Source organism: Phasianus colchicus, chromosome 5 (assembly GCF_987193195.1).
Source record: "Phasianus colchicus chromosome 5, bPhaCol1.hap1.1, whole genome shotgun sequence".
Classification (NCBI taxonomy): Eukaryota; Metazoa; Chordata; class Aves; order Galliformes; family Phasianidae; genus Phasianus; species Phasianus colchicus.
In genome coordinates, this window is record NC_143440.1 from 22,439,544 (window position 1) to 22,465,006 (window position 25,463).

General features: G+C 41.3%; 2 protein-coding genes across 2 annotated transcripts in view; both read left to right on the forward strand.

The window, feature by feature from the left end:
- The first annotated feature begins 2,266 nt into the window (after positions 1-2,266).
- API5 (apoptosis inhibitor 5) lies at positions 2,267-16,819 on the forward strand. Its single transcript, XM_031593359.2, has 14 exons — positions 2,267-2,468; positions 5,552-5,713; positions 6,690-6,783; positions 7,694-7,759; positions 8,110-8,261; positions 9,154-9,360; positions 9,865-9,969; positions 10,612-10,701; positions 11,283-11,464; positions 11,615-11,708; positions 12,519-12,575; positions 13,500-13,576; positions 13,933-14,069; positions 15,533-16,819. The coding sequence occupies exons 1-14, from the start codon at positions 2,400-2,402 to the stop codon at positions 15,610-15,612; spliced, it is 1,572 nt and encodes a 523-aa protein (XP_031449219.2). The 5' UTR covers positions 2,267-2,399; the 3' UTR covers positions 15,613-16,819.
- A 1,535-nt stretch (positions 16,820-18,354) lies between these two features.
- TTC17 (tetratricopeptide repeat domain 17) overlaps positions 18,355-25,463 on the forward strand; it is a 53,585-nt gene continuing 46,476 nt past the window's right edge. Inside the window, exon 1 of the mRNA XM_031593358.2 lies at positions 18,355-18,670. Within this exon, the coding sequence (XP_031449218.2) occupies positions 18,455-18,670 (216 nt within the window). The 5' untranslated portion in view covers positions 18,355-18,454. The remainder of the gene's footprint in view (positions 18,671-25,463) is intronic.

The window sequence follows — 25,463 nt, forward strand, 5'->3', positions numbered from 1 at the left end:
TCATAGTACAGGTAGAATAAACCTAGAATAAAACTAGAATAAACCAATTATCCACCTCCCTTTCACTCAAAGATGTCCTTTGAGTTGTACAATCTGTAGCCGCTATCTCCATTTTCAAGTTGTCTTGCCAAACATTACACTTCACAGTCAGATTTTTCTGTTCTTTGAGATGTTTGCTCTCTATTATTACTCTATGAATGGTCCAGACAAACAAAACGCAATTGGCTTTGGCAAGTGTTGGGTTTTCAATCTTTACATGTCTTTCCCTATGTTGAAAGGCACACAGCATTATGGGCTCCAAATAATAGTGCCAATTAATGATAGTTAACATGCAAGGCACGAATGCTTTGTGCCAGGCCCTTAGTAGCTTTTGAGCAACTGAAGAGAACTAGGATTACTACCTGGCTCACAAATCCTTAGAAGGACGTTCTGCAATTGCTACTCAGCGCAGTGAAGTAAGCAGTAAAATTGATATCATCAGGCTGCTATCGCACATACAAAGTCCGCAAGCTGGAAAAATAGGAAAAATAAACATTTTATTTCCCTTATCTTGTTCTCCTGCTGAATTTGGCGATGTCACCGGGAGCAGCCTGTTGTAACGCTTTTTCGGACAGAAATGCAGCATGGTTCTCAATGCTGCATAGAAATCATTTAATAAAGACTCAGTACTGTTCTGGCAGACAGCCGAGGAAATAACTCCTCATCTCCTCTGGGATGGCGGAGCTGCCGCCGGTGAGCCCTTCCCGACCGGAGCGGAGGCTGAGACACCCGGCTCCATCCGTGGTGACCGAGCGCCGCCTGCTGCACGGCCCGGGAACCGGCGGGAGGGCGGTTGGAAGGATTAGAAGAATTCAGGACTGATTGCTCGTCTGGCATAAACGGATGAATGGAATGGGATGATCCCTAAGGTCCCCTCCAATCTAAGCCATTCTGTGATTCAATGAGTTGACTGCAGTCACTTTATTTCCCAATGGGAATCTGTCCCACAGAAGCTTTTCAGCCCTGGTCCCTGAGGATTAATGCAACTAAACCACTGTTCCTGTGAGAATATTTTATGCTTGTCCACACATGGTCATAGTGCAAGTCTGTTCGATGCAGTTTCATCTGCTCTGTTCTTCACCAACAGGCAGGGCAGCTGTGGGACATGAGCAGTAATGTTTTACCCTGAAGAAATAAGCAAATTCCAATGATTTCACAAGTAAATTGTTCTTGCTATGGAAAACCTACTGAAAATTGTGCAGAGGTCTGCAATGATGTCAGTGTACGGAGTGTAGTGGACAGTGTACAGGAATGAAAACCAAATGCACAGTGGTAACAGTTCACTATCAAATAGCTCTGTAACTTATCATAGGGCAATTGCCACTTGAACTGGTGCGAGGAGACTGAGGAGAAAGAAGAGATGAAAATCCTGACTGATTGATTACATCATTTGAATCCAGGAGGCATGCACTGCACAACCTGTTAAAAGCTATGTTGCCACTCCTGGATATGCATTTCAAGCTTTTGAGTTTCTAAAGATGCATTTCCAAAGATATCTCCATTTTAACAGACAACAGTTACCTGATTAACTTTGAAAAATAATTTCAGTATCTCCTGGACTTGTATCAGCTTCAGCCCTTTGTTCATTTTCTTTCCATATTAACAGTAAAGGCCAGCAGTAACTTGTTTTAAAGTTCCATTACAAATATGTATATGTGTGTAAGGTGGAAGCTAGACAGTGGAAGATGGAAATGGTTTTAAGGAGAGAATTTAGGACGTGGCTGTGGCACAAAGGAACACAGTTAGTGGGCATGGTGGGAGTGAGCTGACTGTCGGACCAGATGACCTCAGAGGTCTTTTCCAGCCTTCAAAGTCTGTGATTCTGTGTATAACACTGCAGTAATGATGTGAAGCAATAGGAAAGGAGATAAGGAGAAAAAAAAAAAAAAAGAAAAAAAAAGAAAGAAAGAAAAAAAAAAAGTAATGCATGGAATGAGGAAGACAGCAACAGAATAAGCCACAGAGAAAATGTTCTTCTAATGCGGCTCTGAATACCCCTTCCCCTTCTGAAGCCTGTAGGAGCAGCCTTGGCTCCCCTTCTAGAGTCGCAGTGATTTGTTGGGTACTGGCGGTGTATAAATGCAGCCAACGCTGTATCCGGGCCCGTTTCGTTTCCTTTCACCGCCGAACGCCGAACGCAGGTTTCGCACGGCTGGGCAGGCGGTCCGCCGGCAGCCGCACAGCCCTGCAGGGGGCGCCATGCGGGCTCCGCTCCCGCCGCGCCGCGGCCGCTCTGGGACTTCCGCCTCGTTGGTGCTGACGGCGGCGGCCTGCGCGGAGCGGCGGCGGCCTGAGCGGCGGCGGTGGCGTCAGCGGCGGCCTCGGTTGCAGCGACGGCTCTGCTCCTTCCCCGCCGTGCCATGCCCACCGTCGAGGAGCTTTACCGCAATTATGGCATCCTGGCGGACGCCACAGAGACGGCGGGCCAGGTGCGGCGGGGCTGCGGCCTGCAAGGCCTCGGCAGGCCTGGGGCTCGAGTAGTGCGGCGGGGAGCTCCGGGCTGGGCGGGCCGGGCTGCCGCCGGGGCACCGCTGCGATGGGGGGTGGCTCCATGCTGGCTGCGTGCGGGTTTCCACTGCTCGGGGCAGGTTGTGGAACGACCTTTACGGCTGCGATCCCGCGGGGTGGGGGGGAAAGGGACCGGCGCAGCTCCTGCGGTGGATGCTCTTCGCTTAGACGCGGCGTCCCGGTTGTTTAGGAGTCGGCATCTGGAAGCGGGCTGCTCGTGGCGTGGGGACGCGGGGTTTCGCCTGCCGGGTTCGGGCCTTACGGGGGTTTCGGTAGCCCTGCTGGTGTGGTGCGGTGCTGTTACAACAGGCGCAAGTGGGAAAGTGGCTTTGCGTACACGTACCTAGCAGTGGATTGTAAGTATGTACTACAAGGTTATTTGGGCAGTCCTTTAAGGTTTTGTAGTTTGTTTGTTTTTAAAGTTAGTTTAAACTCCAGTCTGTTTACTTTGGTTGTGTAACTGTGCCCCCGTGTGTAAAACGGAGTTGCAGGCAGGTCAACAAAAATATGAGTTCAGAGTGATGAAAATATGGAACTAAGATGTTGGGAGCTATGAGGAGAGAAAATATCAGTGTGCTGTTTTACAAAGGTGTAGTCGCTCATCATTTTGACAGTTGTGGGTAGCTTTTGTAAGACAGGAATGGCTGCATGAGGTAGAACAAACTCCAGAATGGCTACAAATGCTGCCTGTAGCAGGGATCAGTACCCCCAGAGCTGCCAGAACCTCTCAGAGTCAGAAGAGGGTGAGTGGAGAATGATGGATCCTGGTGCATTTTCCCCTTGCAAGCTTCCAGAGCCTCTTTGTGATTAGTGTATTATGCTGGGTTGATCTTCACTAGTCTTCTCTGATACTTTTTTTAACTGATTGTATTTCTGGCATATAAATGTTTTGTGACAAAATGTTCCATTGCTTTGTGAAGGAATTACCATCTTTAAACTTCTCATTTCATAATCACAATGTCTCTTATTTCTGGATTCTGAGAAGCAGTGAGTAATTGTTCTTTATTCATCAATTTTATCCCTCTCTATTATCCCTTAATATCCCTATGAATGTGGCATCTCACATTCTTTGATTATAAAAAACTCATAGTCACGCTATCTCAAAAAGGAAACTTTGAACATGAGGAAAAGAGCAAGGAGATCACTAGAAATATAACACTGAATGGAGTAATTTAAAGCACCAGAAGTATTCAGCTTCTAAAAGTGTTTCAGTTGTGAAAGGACTGATAGGATGAGTGTAGGGCACAAGTAGAAAGAAGGTGAGAATGTCAAAAGAACAAAAAAACAACTATCAAGGAGCAGTTTAAAATAAAAAAGACAACGTGCTTTTCCACAACACTTTGTTAAACTTACGAAGTGTTACAAAGTATTAATCAGTTCAAGAGCTGATTAAGAGAAATCAATGGATGAGTGGTCAGCTTTTAGTTGTTCAGAAGCTCAGACAATCTTGTGTTATTGATTGGGAGGAAATGTGCAAAAGTGCGGGATTACTCTTTCTGCAGTTAGCTGCTCTTTCTTAGGCATTGATTGCTGCTAGATAGGTGGTAAGACAAACTTCTGCCTCAGCTGAGTATTGGGAGTAGTTAGCATGCAGTAATAGAAATTCCTGGAACACAGGCTACTCTATTTCATTTGCTTTCTGGATGCTTTTTAAGTATATGTGAAGTTTAAGCAGTTTGTTTCACAAAAAGTCATTATTTGCATGCAGTCTATGAATTTGTAACCGTAACAATGTGTATTTGCTCATTAGTTTGTGCTGGCTCATTCGTGCACATGCTATGCTGCACAACTGTAGGGCAGGTCAGATGGGGGTGTGGGTCAGCTGGAAAACAAACTTTCCTTGGTTGTTTTCCTTCCACATCAGTGTCTCAGTCTGGTTCAGAATCTGGCACTGCAGATGGGTGTCAATTGAAATAAGGAGTGTTTAAGCAGCGTTGGTCCTGAATATTAAAATACAGCTTGCTATAAAGGGAGTAAAAGCAGCACGTTGCTTTGTAAATTGGTATCTCTACTTGCTGCAGGTGAACTTCTATATGGAGTAGGGGTGATGATATATGTGAGTCTGAGAAACTCAGCACATAGAGGAGAGCGTCTTGTACTGTTGATGTTGCTCTTCGAAGTGGTATACACTGCCTAAATGTTCCTTTCATAACCAAGAAGAAAATTAATGATAGAAGATGCTGATTTCTGCTAGCATCCTAGTGGTAGTAACTTTTATTTCTAGCAGAAGGTCTTCCTCTCCACGGCAGGGGGTAGAACTGGGACCTAAAGGTCTCTCCCAACAAAAACCATTCTGTGAATAGCTAACCACAACAAAGGCTTGAATTTATTGTGAAGGTTCGGTCCTACAGGCATGTCAGAAATGCCTGTGTGATTTGGTTGGAAGAACTGGATGGAGACTTTTCCACACTGTTGCTTAAGTGTTGTTTTTTTTCTCATTATTTCAACTGTAGATTTATTTATTTATCACATCCAATCTTTGCTAACAGATTTTTCAAAACTCTCATACATCAATTCAGCCATTCAAATAGATGCCAAAGATGCTTCAGAGCAATAAATCATAGAAATCACTCATGATTTGTTACACTTGTACAGTTGTTGGGAGAGGTAACCTCTGCATAAGAGGAGCAGACAAAAGACAGAAACTTGTCGGAAAAATAATGCTTAAATTCAGTGAAGAAGGTGATAATGTAATTCCTTTAGTCTGCACTAATCTAATGACAAGTAACATGTAAGAGTTGTTAGCCTTAGGGCAAAGAGTTTTTGAACAGTAAGCACTTAAACAGCTACTGGAACCAGAAGAACAGTACCGTCAATAGGGACAGATTTTACTGGATTAGTGAGATTGTATTGCTAAGAGAGAAATGCACTTATTTGTATGAGACTTGTATAATTCAGTTCGTTTTAATAGGTGCAATAGAAGAGAAAAGACAAAATTCTTTCATTTCTTAAAAATACACCAAGATTTTTTCTATTTGCATGTTCTGTTTTTTTCCTCTTCCAGCACAAGGATGCCTACCAGGTGATCTTGGATGGTGTGAAAGGAGGCGCTAAGGAGAAGAGGCTTGCAGCCCAGTTTATTCCAAAATTCTTCAAGCATTTTCCTGAATTAGCTGACTCAGCTATCAATGCCCAATTGGACCTCTGTGAGGATGAAGACGTTTCTGTAAGAATAGGGACCAGAAACTTCTATCCAGTTGCTATGATGATTTATATTTTGTTCTTTTTTTCCTTTCTCTTTTAGTTTCTTAGTTTATATCTTTCAAGAGGGGAGGGTTGATCTCTGGAAGCCTTAAACACGTAGTCGTTTCTGCAATAGAAAAATCTATTGTGTGATGGTTTGGGAAGATAAATCATTTTTCCTTTGTCTTTTCACTCCCATCATTGATCAACAGAATAGTTCTGTAGAAAGAAGCTTAGATATGGTTTCTTTGAATATCTGTTGCATTTCTCCTTTCAAAGCACTTTGTGGTAATGGATTCCAATAAGTCTTGCTGGAAGGCAAGAAAATTTCTTTTGCACCTAAGAATCATAAGGTTGTGATTCTGGCTTCATGCAGAAGTCTTGAGATGCTTTGTGCTGCTTCTTGTTTTGAAATAAGCTGAAACATCTCTGGTGACTGGATCTTAAAAGATGTGAGCAGATGGTGGAAGGAATTTTGGCAGTGCTGGGAAGAAGCATCATTTCTCTGTCATATGCACACCTGTAATAGTATCCTTTCATTAGCAAATAAGGCTCCATAGTAACTCAGATTCCACCCCTTTGTTGTGTTTGTTACTTAAACTGTTGATCAAATAATTATTCTGTAAATGTAGTTGCTGGTCATATTGGCTTTTTTCCAGTTCTGCTTAAATCTAATGAAAAAATATATTTTTCTTCTTCCAAAGTATATGTTAATAGTTTCATAGCAAAGAAGATGATTGGACTGTCATTGGAGTCTGACAGTTGAACATCACTGTGAGAATATGATGCTCATGCTAAAAGGATATGTGGTCGTTTTCTCAAATTTGGCTGCTTTTTTCCGCCAAACTTGATATGGGAGTTAAAATGTCCAAGTTCTTTTGTGCTCTTTAATCTTTCTTTTTGTGGTACTTTTCCACAATTTACCATTATTTTTTCTTTTGATGGTGTGAATTCCACAGATCCGGCGCCAGGCAATTAAGGAGCTGCCTCAGTTTGCCACCGGAGATAATCTTCCCCGGGTAGCAGACATACTGACCCAGCTTCTGCAGTCAGGTAGGAGATGTTCACCTGGACATGTATGCAGTTTGTTCTGTTTTCTGTTGATTGATTATTTTGCTGCAGAGCAGCCTGTCCCAGTGGCACTCACACCCAGCTGTTGCTCCTTTTCCCCTATTTTATTTACTCTTTCATTATGCTGCTACTCTTGTGAATTATTCTGTGAATTTTTTGTGAATTATTATTGTGAATCTTTTTTTGTCTCGAATCTTTTTCATTCGAGTTCTTTTAAAGCAGGATAGGAAGATAAATCTGCAGTTACAGACTGCGCTAAATTACCTTCTGACCAAGAGGTATTGGATTTCTACTCCAAAAACCTTAACAAAAAGATGGAATGCGTTTTTTGTACAAACTATCTAATTTGGAATTTCATATACAGTGTTTTTTTAATAATTCAGTAGGTTTTTGGAGTGCTAAATATTAGATGTTCAAAACTGTATTAAAAATGCATACTTGAGTCTCTACAGTATTGCCTCTCAGAAGAGAGAGATTTTTAAGGGACATGTACATATCTTAGTTTAGGGAAAATTTTCTTCCATCGGGAAATTCTGTAGATTAAAAAGAAGGTATTAGTTTCTTTTGCCTGAATTTAATAAAGGTGAGCTTATTTAACTGCTCCTTAAAATTATCAAACTTACTGCGTTAAAACTTTCAAGTTTTCAAGCCTGTCACATTTGTAATGTTAAAGTTTTGGGGACAAGAAGATGAGGATGAGATGCCAAATGGCCTTTTTCTTTTGACTCCAGCTTTCACAACCGTGACTATTTCCACAGTCTAATAGCAGTTAAAATACAAGTTACATTATTTATAATGCTGATGATAGTATCCTTCTTGTTCGACATCACAGATGTTTCTGCATTTATGTTTGCTTTTCAAGGATATGAATGTGGGTTTTTTCTCTCTTCAGATGATTCTGCAGAATTCAATTTGGTGAACAATGCTTTGCTCAGTATATTTAAGATGGATGCTAAAGGTAAAGGACACATTTTTCTGTAATTTTTTTTTCTGTAAATTTGTTTAATACTTTCTACTGCATAATGCAGCGAGAGCTGGACCAAAATTTGTGCCGTTTTAGTACAGTGCAAAAGTTAGAGATGTATTCATTACTTTATTTTGCAAACAGTACTGAAATTTGGAATAGTTGTGGATCTGAATTACACAGACCAATAAAAGAATGTTGTCTCTTATATCGAACTATGAAAATTATTTTTAAATGTTTTATGGGGTCTTTGCGGGTTTAAAGGAAACTACTATCTACTGTGTGGATGGCTCAGCTGCTAAGTTTCGAAATAATTGGTGTTTCCTGATCCATTCTCCTTTCAGGGACTTTGGGAGGCTTATTCAGTCAAATTCTTCAGGGGGAGGATATTGTGAGAGAAAGAGCCATCAAATTCCTCTCTACAAAACTGAAAACCCTTCCTGAAGAGGTGCTGAATAAGGAGGTTGAAGAGTTCATATTAGCGGAATCAAAGAAGGTGAGCATCTTGTGCTACAAGTTTAGGTATTATTAAAGTATCACTGGCAATGTTTTGGAGATCTGTTATTTAAAACCAGTCACAGTAAAGGCTTAGTAAAAAGCATAGCTTGTAGTCTTGATCACGCGCTCTTAAGAATTGGAATACTGCTGTTAGGTACCACCTCTCTCCATTCCTTTATGCTGAAAAAGGTTAGTTTCCTTAAGCTCTTCTCTTAGAGCACATGTTCCAGACACTGATGTCTAGGTGGCTGGACTTCTGAAGCTTATCAACAGTTTTGTTGTGATGAAGGACCCCCTGCTAGGTACAATATTCCAGAATCCTCTATTCCCTTGCTTTCTTTAGCATACTGATTATGGTTTTGGATATTGCTCACCACTCAAAGAATGCTCTAATTCATGCAGTCTCCTGCCTGGGGTTCCATAGTACATTTGCAGCAGAGCAGTTCCTCAGGCAGTTGATTCCCAGAATGTGTGAATGCAGGGCAGGGAGTTTTGCCAGGTGCAGGACTTGTATTTGTCCTTGTTAAATTTCATGAGATTCCAGTGCACCGCCTAACTGAGAAAATAAAAAATGTATTAAGATAATGGATACTAAATAGATAGTCATTTAACATTTATTCTGCCTGAAACATACAGTTCTTTTAGGTAGGAAACTTGTCATAAGGTTAGTGTTCAAAAAAGAAACATTACTTGTGTGCAGGTTGATGGCAGTTACTTTGTCTCGGAGATTTGTACAATTATACTGTGTTTCTTTAAACTTCCTTCTAAATAAGTAGGGGATGATTTAAATGTTAGATTGTTGCATGCTTTATCTTTTCAAATCAAGTAGTTTTGGCCTGGAGGTTTGCAAATTACTAAAATGGAAATATGTTTTTTGGTGTTTTGTTAAGGTACTGGAAGATGTGACAGGTGAAGAGTTTGTTCTATTCATGAAAATATTGTCTGGATTAAAAAGCTTACAGACAGTAAGCGGGAGGCAGCAACTAGTGGAGCTGGTAGCCGAACAAGCTGACCTGGAACAAACATTCAATCCATCGGATCCCGATTGTGTGGACAGACTTCTGCAGTGTACTCGACAGGCAGTGCCACTCTTCTCAGTATGTATTGATTTCTTTCATGTGAGAAGTAATGTGGAAAGTTGATAGCTATAGCTCATCTTGAGTATTCTGAGTGATTACATTAGGATGAAAACATACCAATACTTCTCTGCCTTTCACATGTTAGAATGCTGGAAGGCACCCTTTAAACCCATGACTAGAGAGCTTTTGTGTATTCAGATGTTTTCTTTCAAATTTAGATGTTATAGTCAGTGATGACAAAATTCTCACACTAGGTTTGTATATGTGTTTGATTCAGATCTGATGCCAGGCAACTGCAGTATACATGGTCCTTTTACCATGTTATAGGCAATCTTTGTTGCAGAATGTCTCGAAGTTTAAGCTACCTTAAAAGAGTCTCTGCATTTCAGAGTTAAAGATAAGTTTTAATAAAGCTTTAAGGTATATCAGTGTGGTAGACATTTACAAGGCCTGGCAGAGTGATGGAGGGGAGTATTTAATTCGTTCAAAAGTGTCATCTGAAGACTGTGTTGTTTTCTGCAGAAGAACGTTCATTCCACAAAATTTGTTACTTACTTCTGTGAGCACGTGCTTCCAAACCTCAGTGCTTTGACTACTCCAGTGGAGGGTCTTGATATCCAGTTAGAGGTAAGACAAGGTTACAGTGTCTGAAATCCTGAGAAATATGCATCTGTACTGTTGGAAACCTAGCTACACTAGGAAAATAACGTTTGCTGTATTGAGGCACAACTGAGCATTGATTTTTAAAGCATGTCATTTGTCCCAGGTTTTGAGACAAGGCCAGAATATAAATATATCAGTGTAATCATCTTTATATTGCTGTCATTTTTTTTTAAGCATGTAGCATTTACTGAAATTATTGTTGCGTAGCTTGTGTTAATGTAGTCTCCTAAGGGAGTGGCTTAATGTCAGTAATTTTGCTTACATTAGTTAGCGTTGCAGTTGCAGTTAAATCATTATGAATCTCCATGTAAAGGTGAGCTATGCATGAGAGAACAAGGTTTTTGTTTACAGAAAAGTGTTAGTGTTGCTTGCTGAGATTGGACAGCAATACCTGTGTTTCTGTTTGGGGATGTGAACAGACTGGGTATATTCCCACATAAATTTTTTCCTGAGACCAGGAGTTTGATTTTATTATTATTTTTTTTAATCTGTAGTAGCTGACCTCTACGGCACCAACAATAATGATATGATGACTTCATTTGGTCTGAAAGTTAAGCTTGCTTTCTTCTCTATTAACACATAAAAAACAGCTATCCTTATGTGTAGGTCTTGAAGCTTCTTGCTGAAATGAGTTTGTTTTGTGGAGATATGGAAAAGCTGGAATCAAATTTGAAGAAGCTATTTGATAAATTGCTGGTAAGACTAATTCAACTTTTTACTGGTGTAAAACACCAAAATAAACACTTTTCATCACAACAAGTTATGCTAATCCATTAATCTGTTTATGCTTTTCAAAAGTGGCTGTATCACAGGTAACATTCTCCATAATACAAGGACAAACAACATTTGCTATTCAGAGCCCTTCTGAAAATAAAGAAAGGCATGTTGGTCTTAATCCAGTATACATGCAGAAAAAGGGAAAAAAAAAAAAACATAGCAATGAGAGACTCATGTTGAATCTCATTAAATGCTATATCTGCACTGCTAGTGTTAAACAAATTCTGCACTATTTCAGAAACGTTGATGCAGTTTGTTGTTGCTTTCTGTAGTAGAAGTGCTACCACAGTATTTCCTATGACTCAGAGGTGTCAGGGAATATGAGTGTAGGCTAACTACATGCAACAGGACTTGTGGAGGAGCTCCACACATTAGTGTGGGGATGGAAAAGTTGTCTTAAATTGTCAGCAAAAATAAAGCCTCCAGTTCAAACACTGCAAGCCAACTGTCAATCTATGTAAATGTGCATCATATATTTGTTTTTCCTTTTTGTTCATTAGGAGTATATGCCACTTCCTCCAGAGGAAGCGGAGAATGGGGAAAATGCTGGTGGTGAAGAGCCCAAGTTGCAGTTCAGTTATGTTGAGTGTCTTCTGTATAGCTTCCATCAGCTGGGTCGTAAACTTCCAGACTTCCTCACAGCCAAGCTGAATGCAGAGAAATTGAAAGACTTTAAAATCAGGTAACTGTTTAGGGGCAGGTCTTGGAATTCTGTTAAGAGGTGTTACTTTAAGGATTTTTCTTCCTGGAAAATTATTTTAGAACTTCATTTTGCTTATGCTTTTATTTTATAGGAATATGTAAAATTAACCACTTGCTTTTAACTTTCTAGGCTACAGTATTTTGCTCGAGGGCTGCAGGTGTATATTCGGCAGCTTCGTCTAGCACTGCAAGGTAAAACAGGAGAAGCCTTGAAAACAGAGGAGGTAAGCGTTGTCTAAATATTGACTATATAATTGAGCATACAGAACTAACCATTGGTGCATAATGATAGGCTACCACCTGTTCTAAGCATGCAAATAGGTGAAGGGAATAATGCTGCTAATATCTGTTGGTGCTTTCTCTTTAAACTTATTTATGTTACCTATGTTTTAGATGATTGATATAATCTCAACTTGTCCACTAATCTTATTTCAAAGACATGGTTTTATTTTTTTTTATTTTTTGCATATGAGATTATGGTTCATTATTAAAATTCAGTTACCAACTACTAAACTTTATATTTCTGGATCCTCTCAGACATGAAATAAGGGAAAAGGCTACAGGTTATATCATTTAAATAAACTAAAAATGTTGCTTGGCATTGAGGACACTGCCTTCAACTTGGTGTGAGTTCTGCAGATTGGCCAGTTTCAAAATAATCAAGAAGGCTTTGAATAATACTAAAGCTCTACTAGGGCTACAGTTGTGATAATGGTTCAGTACCCGATTGGGTTATTGTTTATCTTGCACGATTTCCTGAGCATTACTCCTGCATTGTTTTAAAGTGGATCCTCTGATGTAACTGCAGTCTAACAACAGAAGAATGCACTTGGAGAAAGGGTTTGGGAAGTACACTGGAACATAACAAGGAAATGGCTGTTGTAGAGCTGCTGGAAGTCTAAAAAACTATAACCTTGAAAGTATGCACACTGCTTTCACTACTGCTACAGCAGTTCACTGAATAGCAAATGGTATAATTTTAAGATACTGGAATAGCAAGTATTCAGTGGTTTTTGTTTTTTTTTTTTTAACAGAACAAGATCAAAGTGGTTGCTTTGAAAATAACCAATAACATTAATGTTTTAATCAAGGTAAGTCTTAACATTATGAGGAAATAATAAGTAGATAAGTAGAGTAACCTACGGAGAAAAAGAGGAATAATTTGAAACAAATTGTATCGTGTTAAGTTAGTCTTTGCTAGTCAGCTGAGTGTGCTGCCTACTCTTCCGTTTCTGAAGGAACATGGATCTGTTGCTTCTGCTCCTTTGCCACTGTTTGGAAAGGGTATGTATTGAGGCGCTTTTTAGTGGCAGCAGTTGCCAGCAGGAATAGATAACCTTGTTTTAAGGAAGTATGAATTATAGCTTAGCTTTCTTTTCTTTTCATTCCTGCTGTCCTAGAGACAGGTAAGGAATAGTTCAAAGAATTGCAAAGAGGTGTAAAGGAAGGAAGAGGCAAAGCAAACTGCTTTTAGAGCTGTTTTCTCCAAACAGTCCGGAAGAGATGGGCTGAAGAAATATACTTCTATCCACAGACCTTGAAAACATTCTTATTTCTTTGAACAACATTTTTAAAACGTTACCAACTTCACTAGCTGCCTTTCTTCATATCCTGTCCCTCATCTTTAACCCATGACCGCAAACTAAATTTTGCCCATGCTATCAAGAAACTTTTTTTTAACCTTCACAACTGGGATATCAGGTGTGCCTGCAGGAGCCATTTAGTTCAAGATAGAGGGGTTTTTTTTCTTGCATATGTAGAGAAACAAAGTGTATTTTTGCAGTATAAGGTGTTATTCTGGTAATTCAAATCTCTTTTGAATTTCCTACTAAAGAATATGGAACTAAGATAGTTAGCTTCTGTTACCTTCTCTGCCACAGGGTTTTAAAGGTTTGGGTTTTAAAACTCTTCAGAATAGCAAGTGCTATTCTGGAGCCTCAGAGGGCAACTAAAACTTTGAGTGCAGTGGATGTGGATTTGACTGCAGAATGAACTGTCCAATTTTGTCTCCACAGGATCTCTTCCACATTCCTCCTTCTTATAAAAGTACAGTCACACTGTCCTGGAAACCAGTACAGAAGGCAGATGCAAAGTAAGAGGTTTTTCATTAACAGCAATGATGAAAAAAGTCTTGTTAACTTTTGCTGTTCACAAAATACAGATTCCAAGCTGTGCATTTATATAATGTACACAGCATGAGTTAAAAGTTTCACAACCAAAATTAAAACCCACCCTGAAAGGATTTAAGGCTGGGATAAAATAATTTTGGTCTTGCTTTAGGGATATAATAGACTGAATCAACTAGAGACTAGTCTACTTCCTCTTCATAATTATTATTCAGGACATCTTCAGTAGTTGCTGCTAGTTGTTAATCTTTGAAGCTGAATAGTCATTCCTGTACTTGTTACCACAGGAGTAAAATGATCTGTTTTTGTTTTCTTCTATCAGTCAAAAAAGAACAAGTGAAGATACAACTTCAAGTTCACCTCCAAAGAAAGCTTCGGCAGGACCAAAAAGGGATGCCAGGCAGATATATAATCCTCCCAGTGGAAAATACAGTAGTAACCTGGGCAGCTTTTCTTACGGTGAGTTAGGCAGCTTGAAAAAACTTATTCGAGTTACAGTTGTGCCTTTTGGGGTGGGGAGGAAGGGGAAATTAACATTCTTAGAAGGTCACATTATACTGTCACCAATTTTCGTGTGTGTAGTGACCTTTTTCTAACTATTCATCAGTTAGTGTTGGAGTACTATCAGCCTATATAGGCTGTAATGTGGTTTGCCAGGTTAGTTTTAGTAGTGTTTAAGCTTTTTAAGGTAACTGTTTCTAGTGCTTTATCTCATAATTGAGAACATACCCTGAATTTCCAAATGGCGGATAACTTTCTGCAAGTGACCCCTGCCTGTCTTATGACTTGACCTGTGTTCAATTTTTCTTATAGTTATTGCTAATGCTGCAGCCCTTTTCCAAAGCTTTTAGGATTTGTCAGATGTACTGTGCATGCTCCCAGTGTCAGAGTCAATCTGTCTTTCTGAAAGTCGTTTTTGTGGGTGAAATGGAAGAGCAGCTGCAGGCTGGATGAAACAGCAGCATGTTCTCACCATCTTACCCAGATGTCTATTAGGCCTACTTCTGCCAAGTAAATGGCTTGCCATGACAATTTATCACCTATGCCCATAGATTAAAAGAAAAAAAAAATCTGATATAAAACATTGCCTTACATCTAAAAGAAGGAGAAAGGGAAGTCTGAGAATTTTTTACTGCAGACTTGATGATGCAGTTCTGTACTTTAATATAAGCTTGTAATTATAGCTGTTGTAAAAACTAGAAACTTTTTAGTTTGCTACTGGGTTTTTTTTTGTTATTGAGATGCCCAGGCCTCTCATCCACTTTAAATTTCTGTACATTTTAAAATATGCCCGTGGTTCTCCTCATAGATTGAAAGACTGTACATGAAGAGAAAGCATAGAAGAGAAATGAGAGTCTGATTCTTTTTTTTTTTTTGTTTCCACTGTGTTCAGATTTGCTCTTTACAGTGAAAAACAAAACATCTTTTACAGTATAGAAAATAGTTTGTGTGGTATCCAGTTATACCTAAGATCTTTCATTTGGATAGACATTAGGGTACCAGGCTAACAAATAAACTTTACGTATGCTTATATCTTCAAGATAGAAAAAGGCAGGCTGAAAAAGTTGTGAGTTTCCATCATTTTATAAAATCCGTAGGAGCAAGTCAGGTGAATATATGTCAAGATCAGCATGGTGTTATTGGACTGAAGGATGAACTAGATGGCCAAGTGAAGTTATTTACAGCCCAGTTTTCAGGGCTAGCTCAGTCACAGTACACAGAAAGACTGTGCTTAGTTTAAAGAGGCTGGTTCTCCTGACATCCTTTTACAATTAGCACTCCAGAGTACAACTCAGATCTTACAACAAGCAAGATTAACCTCGGAGAGTGAAGTCAGCCTTAATACCTCTAGTTATTGCTGTTTAGTTCTCATCGGTATACAGCATGAAACCTGTATGAAAAGTTTTTGATTTCTATTTCAGAGCAAAGAGGTGGTTTTCGGGGTGGACGAGGAAGAGGCTGGGGAGGACGTGGCAATCGTAGTCGAGGAAGAATCTACTGAGTAGACCATTGTATCTTCCCTGGTCCCAATGGGCTAAAGCGAAAATACACTCAGCAAAAGATTGCTTGGAGTATTGTTTCCTTCAAGGACTGCCTTCCGCTAAGACTGATTTAAATGTTCTTTATACCTTTGTATGTATGATCTACTTTTCTAACGGACTACAACTTGTCCATAGTGAAACTACAACTGTATTTTTGGATGCTTACAGTCAGCAGTTTTGGGTTCTTGTTTTTGAAGTGTCTTCAGGATTTATTCAAAATTGGAGAAGAGCATAGATGTTTTATCAAAATTTACATCTTGATTGTTTGCATATTAACCTAAAAATCAGCTACCGCGTTACTATGTAATTGATTTTATGTATGAAGTAATGGATAGGAAAGGCATGACTACAGAGATATGTCAGAAAAGCTTAGCACCTAAAGTAATCCTTTCCTAGTCTGTAATCATATTTTGCAATATGTGGAGAAGAGTACCATTGTTAGATTTGCTTTTATTTACTTATAATGAACTTGAATGAGAGACCTGCTGGTTTTTTGAAGTTTGCAACTTGGTTGGAAATTTATTTTGCTTGTAGCATGAAGCAGTCCTTCTACTTAGGAAAGTGGAGAATGTGGTGTTCTTTTGTTTTGTACTTCTTACTCTTCTCCGTGCATTGTAACACAAAAGTGGTGTTTTGCAAAGGAATTTTAAATGTTTGATATGAATTCGTGCATATAATTATGCCATGAAATTACAGGAAATGAATAGGAAAAACAAAATAATAAATCATTAGAATTGTTCCAGGAATGGGTAAAGACTGATGCAGTGATTAAGCTTTGTAGACTGGAGCTGGACCGTAGCAGTACCTGGCTCTTTTCTGTGGTTTGCAAATTTCTGGGTTAGTTGGTACTCAAGGGTTGTGTTTTTGTTTTGTCTTTTTACCAATACAGTTGCATTTAAAAATATATAAATAAAATTGTATTTTGGGTAACATTGAAAAATTCCAGCTATGTAGTCGAATTCAAGTGGGAAAAATTAACAAATCCATGCTATTGCTTTTTTCATAGCAACTTGGAGTTCTTATTTACTGGTGTACACCCAGAAAATACAATGTAAGAGCACAATGCTTTTTTTTTATTCTCACCACTTAAAATTTTTACTTCTCAGGTCACTCAACATTGTAAAGGGGTTAGCTGATAGTAAAAAAAGAAAAGAAAAAAAAAAAAAAGTTGGGGCAGGGGAAGAGAATTTCTAACAAGACTTCCAGGGCATGTTGATGTAAAATAGTTTAGGTTTTAGAAGAATGAAGATCTTTTCTTATCCTCCCTTTTTTTTTTTTCTGCAGTCATTTGGAATCCACATATGAATGCTTGAAAGTGATGTTTTGCCACCTAGTTCCATTTGTATTTGCTTGTGAATCTGACTCAGGTGTCTTCAGTAACACTTCCATATTTATCACTGCAATCAAAAGGGCAGAATACCAGAATTATGTCGAAGTTGAAGTTATTGACCAAATTGTGAGTCTATTTTTGCTCAACTCTGAAGCAGCCGGCATTAAACTTAGGACATTCCAAGACATGGGAGCTTACTTGTACTTCTGAATATATGCCAGCTGCAAATCATATTTGTCACTAAAAGCAACAAACTTAGCAAAGCATTTTTCAAGTACAAATTCATGAGATCAAAAGTATCACTCTGAAAACAGGCACTAGAAATGGTAATAAGCTTTCATTGATGGAAAAAGGATATTTTGCACTTGTGGCTATAATTTGTTGTCTTGAGGGGATTTAAAATGTAATCTCCAAGCCTAAATGTAGCTTGCATTTAGATTAATATCTAGGCACTAGCAGCTTATTTTCTCACTGAGTTTGGAGTGAGTTTTTGTGAGGCTCCTGTTTTCTAGAGATGACATGCAAAGTTCCTGTAGCCTCAGAAGTAGTTAGATTTTCTCCCTTTCGTACTTAATTTTAATGCAGTGAGTTCTTGTGGAGACACCTGTTTACCATCTTGATGACTTGTAAATGTTCCCTTCTGCTTTTGGAATAAATTCATTTTGTAATTTTGTTTGGCTCATTGTTTTACAGTTACTCTGCAGCATTTTAAGCTGGCTTAGTAGCAGGGTGCTGTGCTACATTTTGGTTTAGTGACTTATTCATGAGATTGCCATAGATGTATTGGGCTGTTTGTCATTAAGGAATGTTTATCAAGACTGTATTAACTGCTTCAATTCAACTTAAATACAAAATCTTGGACAGGCATTTAAATATTCAACACAAGTTATGTGTCTCACAGATCCATTATATTTTATTTGGGAACGTATTGTGAAAAGGAGACGTCACGTTCACATAATATTCTAGATGTTGGCAGTGCAATAAACTATGTTGGTGTCTTGACAGCAACAGCAGCTTGGAGTAACGGCCTGATTTATTTGGTGAGGAGTGCAGCGTGCCTCGTGTGAAAACCTGGGCAACTGTAAGTACCACAGCTGTGGGACTGTATTCTCCATCCATCCTTAAGGGAACGCAAACCCGTGTGTTAGCTGACTGCTCCGTCAGCGTTTGTAAACTTTTTTCTCAATTGCAGGTGCTGGGCGTGTGTTACAGGCACGTTTGTGTGTTCGGCAGGCTGAGGAAGGCTGGTGTCCTGAAGGAGCACAACTGCTCGGCTACAACGGAGGGAAAATTGAATGTGGAAATCCTGGTTGGGTCTGGGACGGCGTGGCTGCAGCTGAGTCGGCGTTCCTCGTGGTGAACGTGGATGCCGGCAGCTGGAGTAGAAATGAAAAGTCATTCAAAAGTGTTTGAAGTAAAGGCGGACCACCTGCCAGACGGCCCCGCCCCACTCCCGGAGCCCACCTTCCAAAATGGCGGAGCGGGCGTTTCCGGTTCCGGGTGGTTCGGGCAGGCCGGGATCGGGGAAGATGGCGGCGGCAGCGGCGTCCGGGTGGGGCGGGCTGGGGCGGGCGTGGGTCTTCTCCGGCTGGGCGCTGGGCTTGTGCTCGTTGCTGGCCTCGGGAACGCGGCCCGCCGTCGCCACCACGCACTGGGTGGTCACGGAGGACGGGAAGATCCAGCAGCAGGTGAGGCCGGGAGCGGGGGGCGGCCGGGAGCCGCGGCGGTGGGGGAGCTCCTGCCCGCGCCGCCCTTCGTCGCAGGCTGAGCCCCTCTCGGGCTCCCCGCGGCGGGGCGAGCAGCGGGAGCTCTCGGGCCGGCAGCTGCCCTGCTGCCCTTTGCCGCGCGGCCGCTGTCAGCCGCCGGGCCCCGTTATCTCTGGGAGCGGCTCTTTGGACGCGATCGGTGCGGTCGGGCTTCTGAATGAGTGTGCGATTTCTCGTTCCGCCGCCCCGCCCCGCCCGCTTTTCGCTTCTTTTCGCTTCTTCTGGAAGCAGGACGTTGAAGTGGCACCACGGCGGCCGGCTGCAGGGGTGTACTCCTCCTTCAGTTCTTGTGGGAGTACTCAGCTTGCCTTATGTTGGTGCTGGGCCGTGCCTCGCGCGCGCTGAGGATGTTTGGGTTTCGTGTTGGAGTTCTGTCATACGGGCTGCGATCTCTTGTTCATCCGTCGCGGTGTCAGATGCGCTTTGGTTGTAAACATCGCTGCCACGGCTGTCCTTGGCTGGAGTGGGAGGCAGTCGTTGCAGAAAGCTATGCCTCCATCATTTTTTATCAACAGTAGGACAGCGTGGAGCAATGAGAGTCTGTTAGCATCGCTTTTCTTCTGAGAGGCTTTTGCTGGGCTCTCCTGTGCACATCTGTAGTCCTGAGGCAGGTGGAGCTGCCTGGAGGAGGCCTTGCTGCCTCCGTCGGCCTTAGGCAGTGCCTCATGGGCTGCCTGCATGGATCCCAGCACTCTAACCTCACTTAATCACAGGCTAATGAATGACAGCTCTCAGTATTATTTCTCCTCCTTTTCCCACTTTCATGAGTGGGGAAATGATGAAAGTGTATGCTAATGGGCTGGAAGCATCTGTGTGTGTGTGTGTATTAATTGTATATTATCAATTCTGGGTGAAGTGTTGATTTTGATTATTGCATGAAAAGCAGCTGTGACTTGAAAAATCTAATTAGCTAAAATGACTGGAAAATCTAATTAGCTAAATCCAATACTGCTTTTAAGAAGTGTCTTTTTATGATGTTGCATAAATGATGGATGCATTTCGAAGCTTCCACTGAACCACTGCTCTGCTGTAAGTTATTTAATTACATTAGTCTTCTAACTAGAGGCATTCTCATGTTCCTTCTGTAAACTACTTAAAAACTTAGTTGATGTGATAAAATAATGTCTGTAGAACAAGTTAACTTTTTTTTTTTTTAACCTGTGCCATCAGAATAAATTCACCCATTACCAGTAAGGAAACCCAAATTATAAATACAATATACTTGGGATATGAGAAGCTGCGTTCCTCAGTAGCTGGGATGCAGTGCTTTTTCATGAAGTGGTGCTTATTTTCCAGTGAGTTATTTATAATAGGATGTACTTCAGCATCTGTTAGCTTTTTCTCTCTGGCTCTTGAAAAATTGAACCTTATCTTTGTGTCTATTGCTATCGCCACCCCTGCAGAGTACCTCGGACCTTCACTTTTTCCATTTATTTGTGTACTGGAAAATGAGAAATGTGGACGTTTTTCTAGAGTGAGCTTATATTTTAAGTGTGTTTGTGTGTATATATATACATCTACACAGATGTAAATGCATGTTTTGCTGCTATGTATGTATGTGTATTGCTGCTAAATGTTGAACCACAATAGATGACCTCTTCATTCACTTGTAATGGGGTGATTTGTAACAATTTACTATCACTTTGTTGATAAAAGAATAGTATTCCAAAATAACTGAGTTCTTAAAACAAAGACGTGAGTACTTTTAACAGAACTTAAAATTTCATTTCAAAGCGTTCTTTTAATTTTTCAGAGTATCCTTCATTAAGTTGATATTTTTATAAGAATTTCTTTTTACTGCTACAGTTAGCCATTCAGTTATCCTTTCTGGTTCCTTTTTTTGTGCATTTTCAGCGGGGCTTTCCTCTGTGTTCTTGCAGACCCTTGGCTGTGCAGCTTCTTGTGTTTCTCTGCAGTGTCCAACATTTCAGCTTCCCAGTGTATGTGGAGCTGTCATTGTACCAATTTCTCTGCTGGCTTTAATAAATCTGTTGAATTTTTTTTGCTGAAGAAAATATTGTCACATCAGGATTCTCTGTATTACGCCAGTCTTTTCCTTTGAACTTTGAAGTAATGGTTCATTGTGATAGTTCCTGCTGTGTGCATGGCACTCCATGTTTGGATTTTGGAGGACCTTATCTACTAGAAGACAGCGTGTAAGTGAGGACTCACATTTGAAACAAGGTTCACCTGCTGCTGATTTGAGTACAAAAACCTAATGAGAATCACAGGGCAGTGCTGCCTTCCCCACAGCTCAGAGCAGGGGCAGCTAGATCAGTTCTCAAGGTCCTGCTCAGCTCTGTCTGTGGATGGAGATTCAAGGGCTTTGCTGGGCACCTGCTCCAGTGCTCAGCTCTTTCAGAGTGTTGTTGTGTTGTTTTTTTTCTTTGCTCATTAGAATTTCCTGTCCATCAGCTTTGGCTGATTCCTCTGATTATGGCACGACAAAAAGCATCTGTCTCAGTCTTCTCAGTGCCTTCTCACCAGGAAGCTAGAGGCAGCAGCGGTGTCTCTCTTTGGCTGGCTCCTTGAGGCTGAGCCTGATTCTCATCCTTTCCTCATGGGTTTTGTGGGGCTTGCTCAGGTGTGTCAATGTATGGTACCGTGCCATGAAAGCTGGCCTGCTGGCTCCAGCCTGCAGCCCAGCAGGCAGCTGACCTTTTTTGCTGCACAAACATGTGCTGCTGACTCATCATAAGTTTTTTCCCTAGCAGAACCCACATGTCCATTTCTGCAATGCCATTTCTATTCGGTCAGCCCAAGCCCTTCCTGGTGCAGGGGCTGTCCCACACTGGGTGCTGTGTTTGCTCTTGCCTTCTCTGATCAGCACAGTGGCTTCTCCAGCTGCGTTGCTTCCAGCCCTTCCTTCTGCTGTGCCACCCATGTTTGCAGAGGGTGCCCAGCTTGCTGAGGTTTGGTTGTTCCCCTTTTACGAAGACATTAAACAGTGCTGGCCCCAGGATTGATCCCCAAGGGACGCTGCTGGTGACTGGCCACCATTGGACTTTGCACTGCTGAGCACAGCAGACTCACACTGGAAGTGCCCAGTGCTGTCCGGTGACAAACAGTTGTGGCATCAATTAGTATTTGTATTGTTAGCTTTAGTAGGAGCATTAGCTTTCTCAGAGTCTGAAATGCATTAAATTGTTGCCTTTTTGGGAACAGAGAGAGTTTAGTCTTCACTTGGACTACTTATCTGAATGAAGCCCAAATAATTAAGCTTAAGTGATAGTCAAATCCAGGCATTCACACTGTGGTTGGTTCACTAGCTGTGGAAATCCAGAGAAGTGTCAGTGAAAAGAGGTTCCCTGCAGCCTTGAGTTTGCTGTGGTGAATTGTATTCCCCTTGTTACCAAAGTGCACTGTGGCTTATGAGTGGAAAGGCTGCAGATATTGACCTGAGACAGTCTGAATCTGAGGGAATAATTTATACTATTACCTTAAAATCTCCATTAACTGTTTTCTCATAATGCAGCAAGTATATAAGCCTTTAATATGAAACTGTCTTCAAGTGTGAATGATGTTCCTGTGCTATAAGATAGTTAACAGCACCCTGACTGCCACTTCTTCTGGAGCTCCTGGAGTTATAACAACCAGGCAGGTGGCAGAGCTATGACAGACCCAACAGCTTGCAGTGTATCAGCAAGATCCCATGCACTAAATGGGAGTGTTTGCTAAGTAGGCACTGCTGTTCCAGTGAGCATTTCTGAATGATAAAGCAAGTTAATTCTCAGCAGTGCATGTAACATTCTGTTGTCTCACTAAGCCATCAAGCTCTGTATTTTGCTCTAGGATCTATTTTCAGGTCAAATACATCTTTCTCACTCAGTTCCTGTTCTTTTTTTGGTCTGAGTCCTTCAGTTGTGCGTTCCTGGAGAGCTGGGGACAGACCATTTATTGAGATGATATCTGCACAGTGTACGTGTTTGTAAACTTTTTCATTTCACAGCTTCCAGTATAAAGTTCAGACTAATATATAAACTGTTTTAGGCTGTGCTTGTCTGATAGCAGGAAGGCTGGCTACCCTACTGAAGTACAGGTGTCCTTCCAGATAACGGAGAAACGTGGCACGAGGAGGATGGATTAAATACAGTGCTGTAAACAGTTCCAGCAGTCAGTTGTGGCTTTGCTGGTGCAGACTGGCTGCTGCCATGTACCGAAGACGTATCTGAGCTGAGGTAGATCTTTGTAGATACCATGTTTGGGCTTGGTGGAGACAGCTGCAGCCCAGCATGTTGTGAGGGGACTGGAAGAACTGCCCTCATGTTACCCTCATGTTAGTTCTGAGCTCCTAGGCAGATGGTTCTAGGCAGGGCTGAGGAAGTATTGCCAGGAGTAAAGAGCCTCTGGCAAGGCCTCTGAGTTGGCAGAAAGTCATTTTGCTTTTGATGTGCCGTTGTAGATTTTGAAGTTTGTTAAGTGATGAACTGGAGACCAGCATGGAGGTACAAGGCTTTGGCCTGTCCGATGCTGAGAATAAAACCCTTCAATAGGAAGAGCACCTGAATTCCATGCAGAGCAGCACTGTGTTCGATTCTACTTAGTTCATGAAGGGAAGTGTTACCCAACAGTTCTTCCTGTGGAGACAGGTTTGAGCATGAGTGTGCCCTAAGCTGTGGCATGAAAAGATGGTTCATGGGTGGCTGTAAAGCCACAAGCTGTAAACCCAGCTGCTACTGCTTGGCTGTGGACTGATGGCACAGCACAGGTCTGGAGCCCAAGTTGTGTCCAGGTGTATGCTCGGAACAGAGAAAAAGCAGCCTCCAAAGCCAGGGAAGCAAAAATCTAGTGCAGACAAATGAAAGGTATTTGCTGCTTACAAGAACAATTTGTGTGATACATTAGGCAGTTGCTCAGTCTCATCTTGAAAAATGATGGGTGAATCTTTGCTTTTCTGTTTTTCTTAAGGTTCTTTTGACCACATGACCATTTTCTTGACTGAATATCTTATCCTGCTGAGTCTGTTGTGTGCTAAACAAAATCAATTCCTCTTATGGAGGTTCGTAGTGTAGCTTACTTCCCCAATACAGTTTCCAGAGCAGGTGCCTCCTGATTGATGTGAGCAAAGAGCCTGGCCTGGAGGTGGTGGGAACCTGCCCAAGAGATGCCATCAAACCACAGAGGGGTGAGGTGAAGTATGATGTTGTTGAAGTGTAGGTCACCTTATCCTATGGAAAAGGGAGACTTGATTTGTTTTGGAACTTTTACCTCCAGCAACAAAAAGGCTGTGGGATTTTGGCCTTTCTCTAGTGTGAAAATTTTAACACAGGCAAGTAAAAACCTTTCATTCTAAATGCTCTGCCTTTTCATAAGTCTGTCTGAAAGGCTTGGACCTGAGCAATTCAGCATGCTTAAAGAAAGGGTGAAAATGTAGTACTGAGGAACTCCCATCATTATCCTGGATCAAGTGCTTCTGTCTGAGAGCTGCATTGTGCCAGTGCCATGTGCCTGCTAGGCAGGTAGATATGGCACCTGAATCATCATGCATCACTGTGAGGGTTGTGGCTAGTCAGAACTTGGTTGGAGTAGTCCTTGTGTTGGTCTTCATCAGTGGTGCAAGTCAGAAGCATGAAGTTTTTGCTCCGTGGAGCAGTGATGCATCACAAGTAGCTTTGATGCTGTCAGCTCAGCTATGAAAGATCTGCAGGTGAAGCAGAGAATGGTGGGAAGCAGCCTGGGTGCACCACTGGAGCACAGCCTTCAGCATACATGCACTGTGTGAGCCAGAGGATGTGAGAGCTTGTGCCAGATTTCTGACAGCAAAGCTCTAATAGTAGCGTTCCTTTCTTCTGGACCCTCAGTAGGTATTGAGGGGGCTCTGTTTGTGAGGTCCATCTTCTTCGTGGCTGTAGGCATGGGATCCTTCTCTGACATTAATCTTTCCATACAGCTCTGTAGTCTGTTGGTAGTATTTCTTCTGCAACCTCACACTTGGCATCCTGGCCTCTCATCCTATTTTGCACCAGTTTTGTGTAATTGTAGGACAGACTGACAAGATGATTCCAGTCAACCATTCAGAACGGGCTGTTGTGTAGTGAAGACCTGCCTGCAGCCTGACAGGTTTTCCCCATACCGTGGGTGTTGTAGCAGAAGCACAGCTAGGGGTGCTTCAAGCAAACATTTTCAGGAAGGACCTGCGAAAGCTGAAAGAACAAAGTTGGCTAGACTGTAAAATCCATGGGCTTTTCTTGTAGCTGGACTTTTTTTTTTTCCATATAAAATTGAATCCGTACATACTTCTAACAAGCCAGCTGAGAATCATGGAATCGTTAAGGTTGATAAAGACAACTAAGATCATCCAGTTCAACCATCAGCCCATCCCCACCATGCCCACTAACCCAAGGCCCTCAGTGCGACATCCACATGGTTCTTGAACCATGGAACCAGTCTTCTGTTCTGAAAACAAATTCTTACTTATTACAGATGTATATGGGTTATCCCTCCATCTCTGTTTTGCTTCAGCGAGTGTAGACCTGACATCTATCTGGCTACTGTAGAAAACAAATTTCTAATATGTACATTCTAGCTAAGGTTTGTTTTGTGCCTGTAAACGTGACCACCAAAATATTGGTGTTACAAAAGAACTGTTGTTTTTCTTTGGTAGGTAACAGATCTAAGCATCTATTGGTAGCCTGTGTTCAAGTGATTTCAGTTGAGCAAACCTGTTGGATAATACTGAAACCTTGTCATGTTTCATGTTTGAAGTGCTACATAT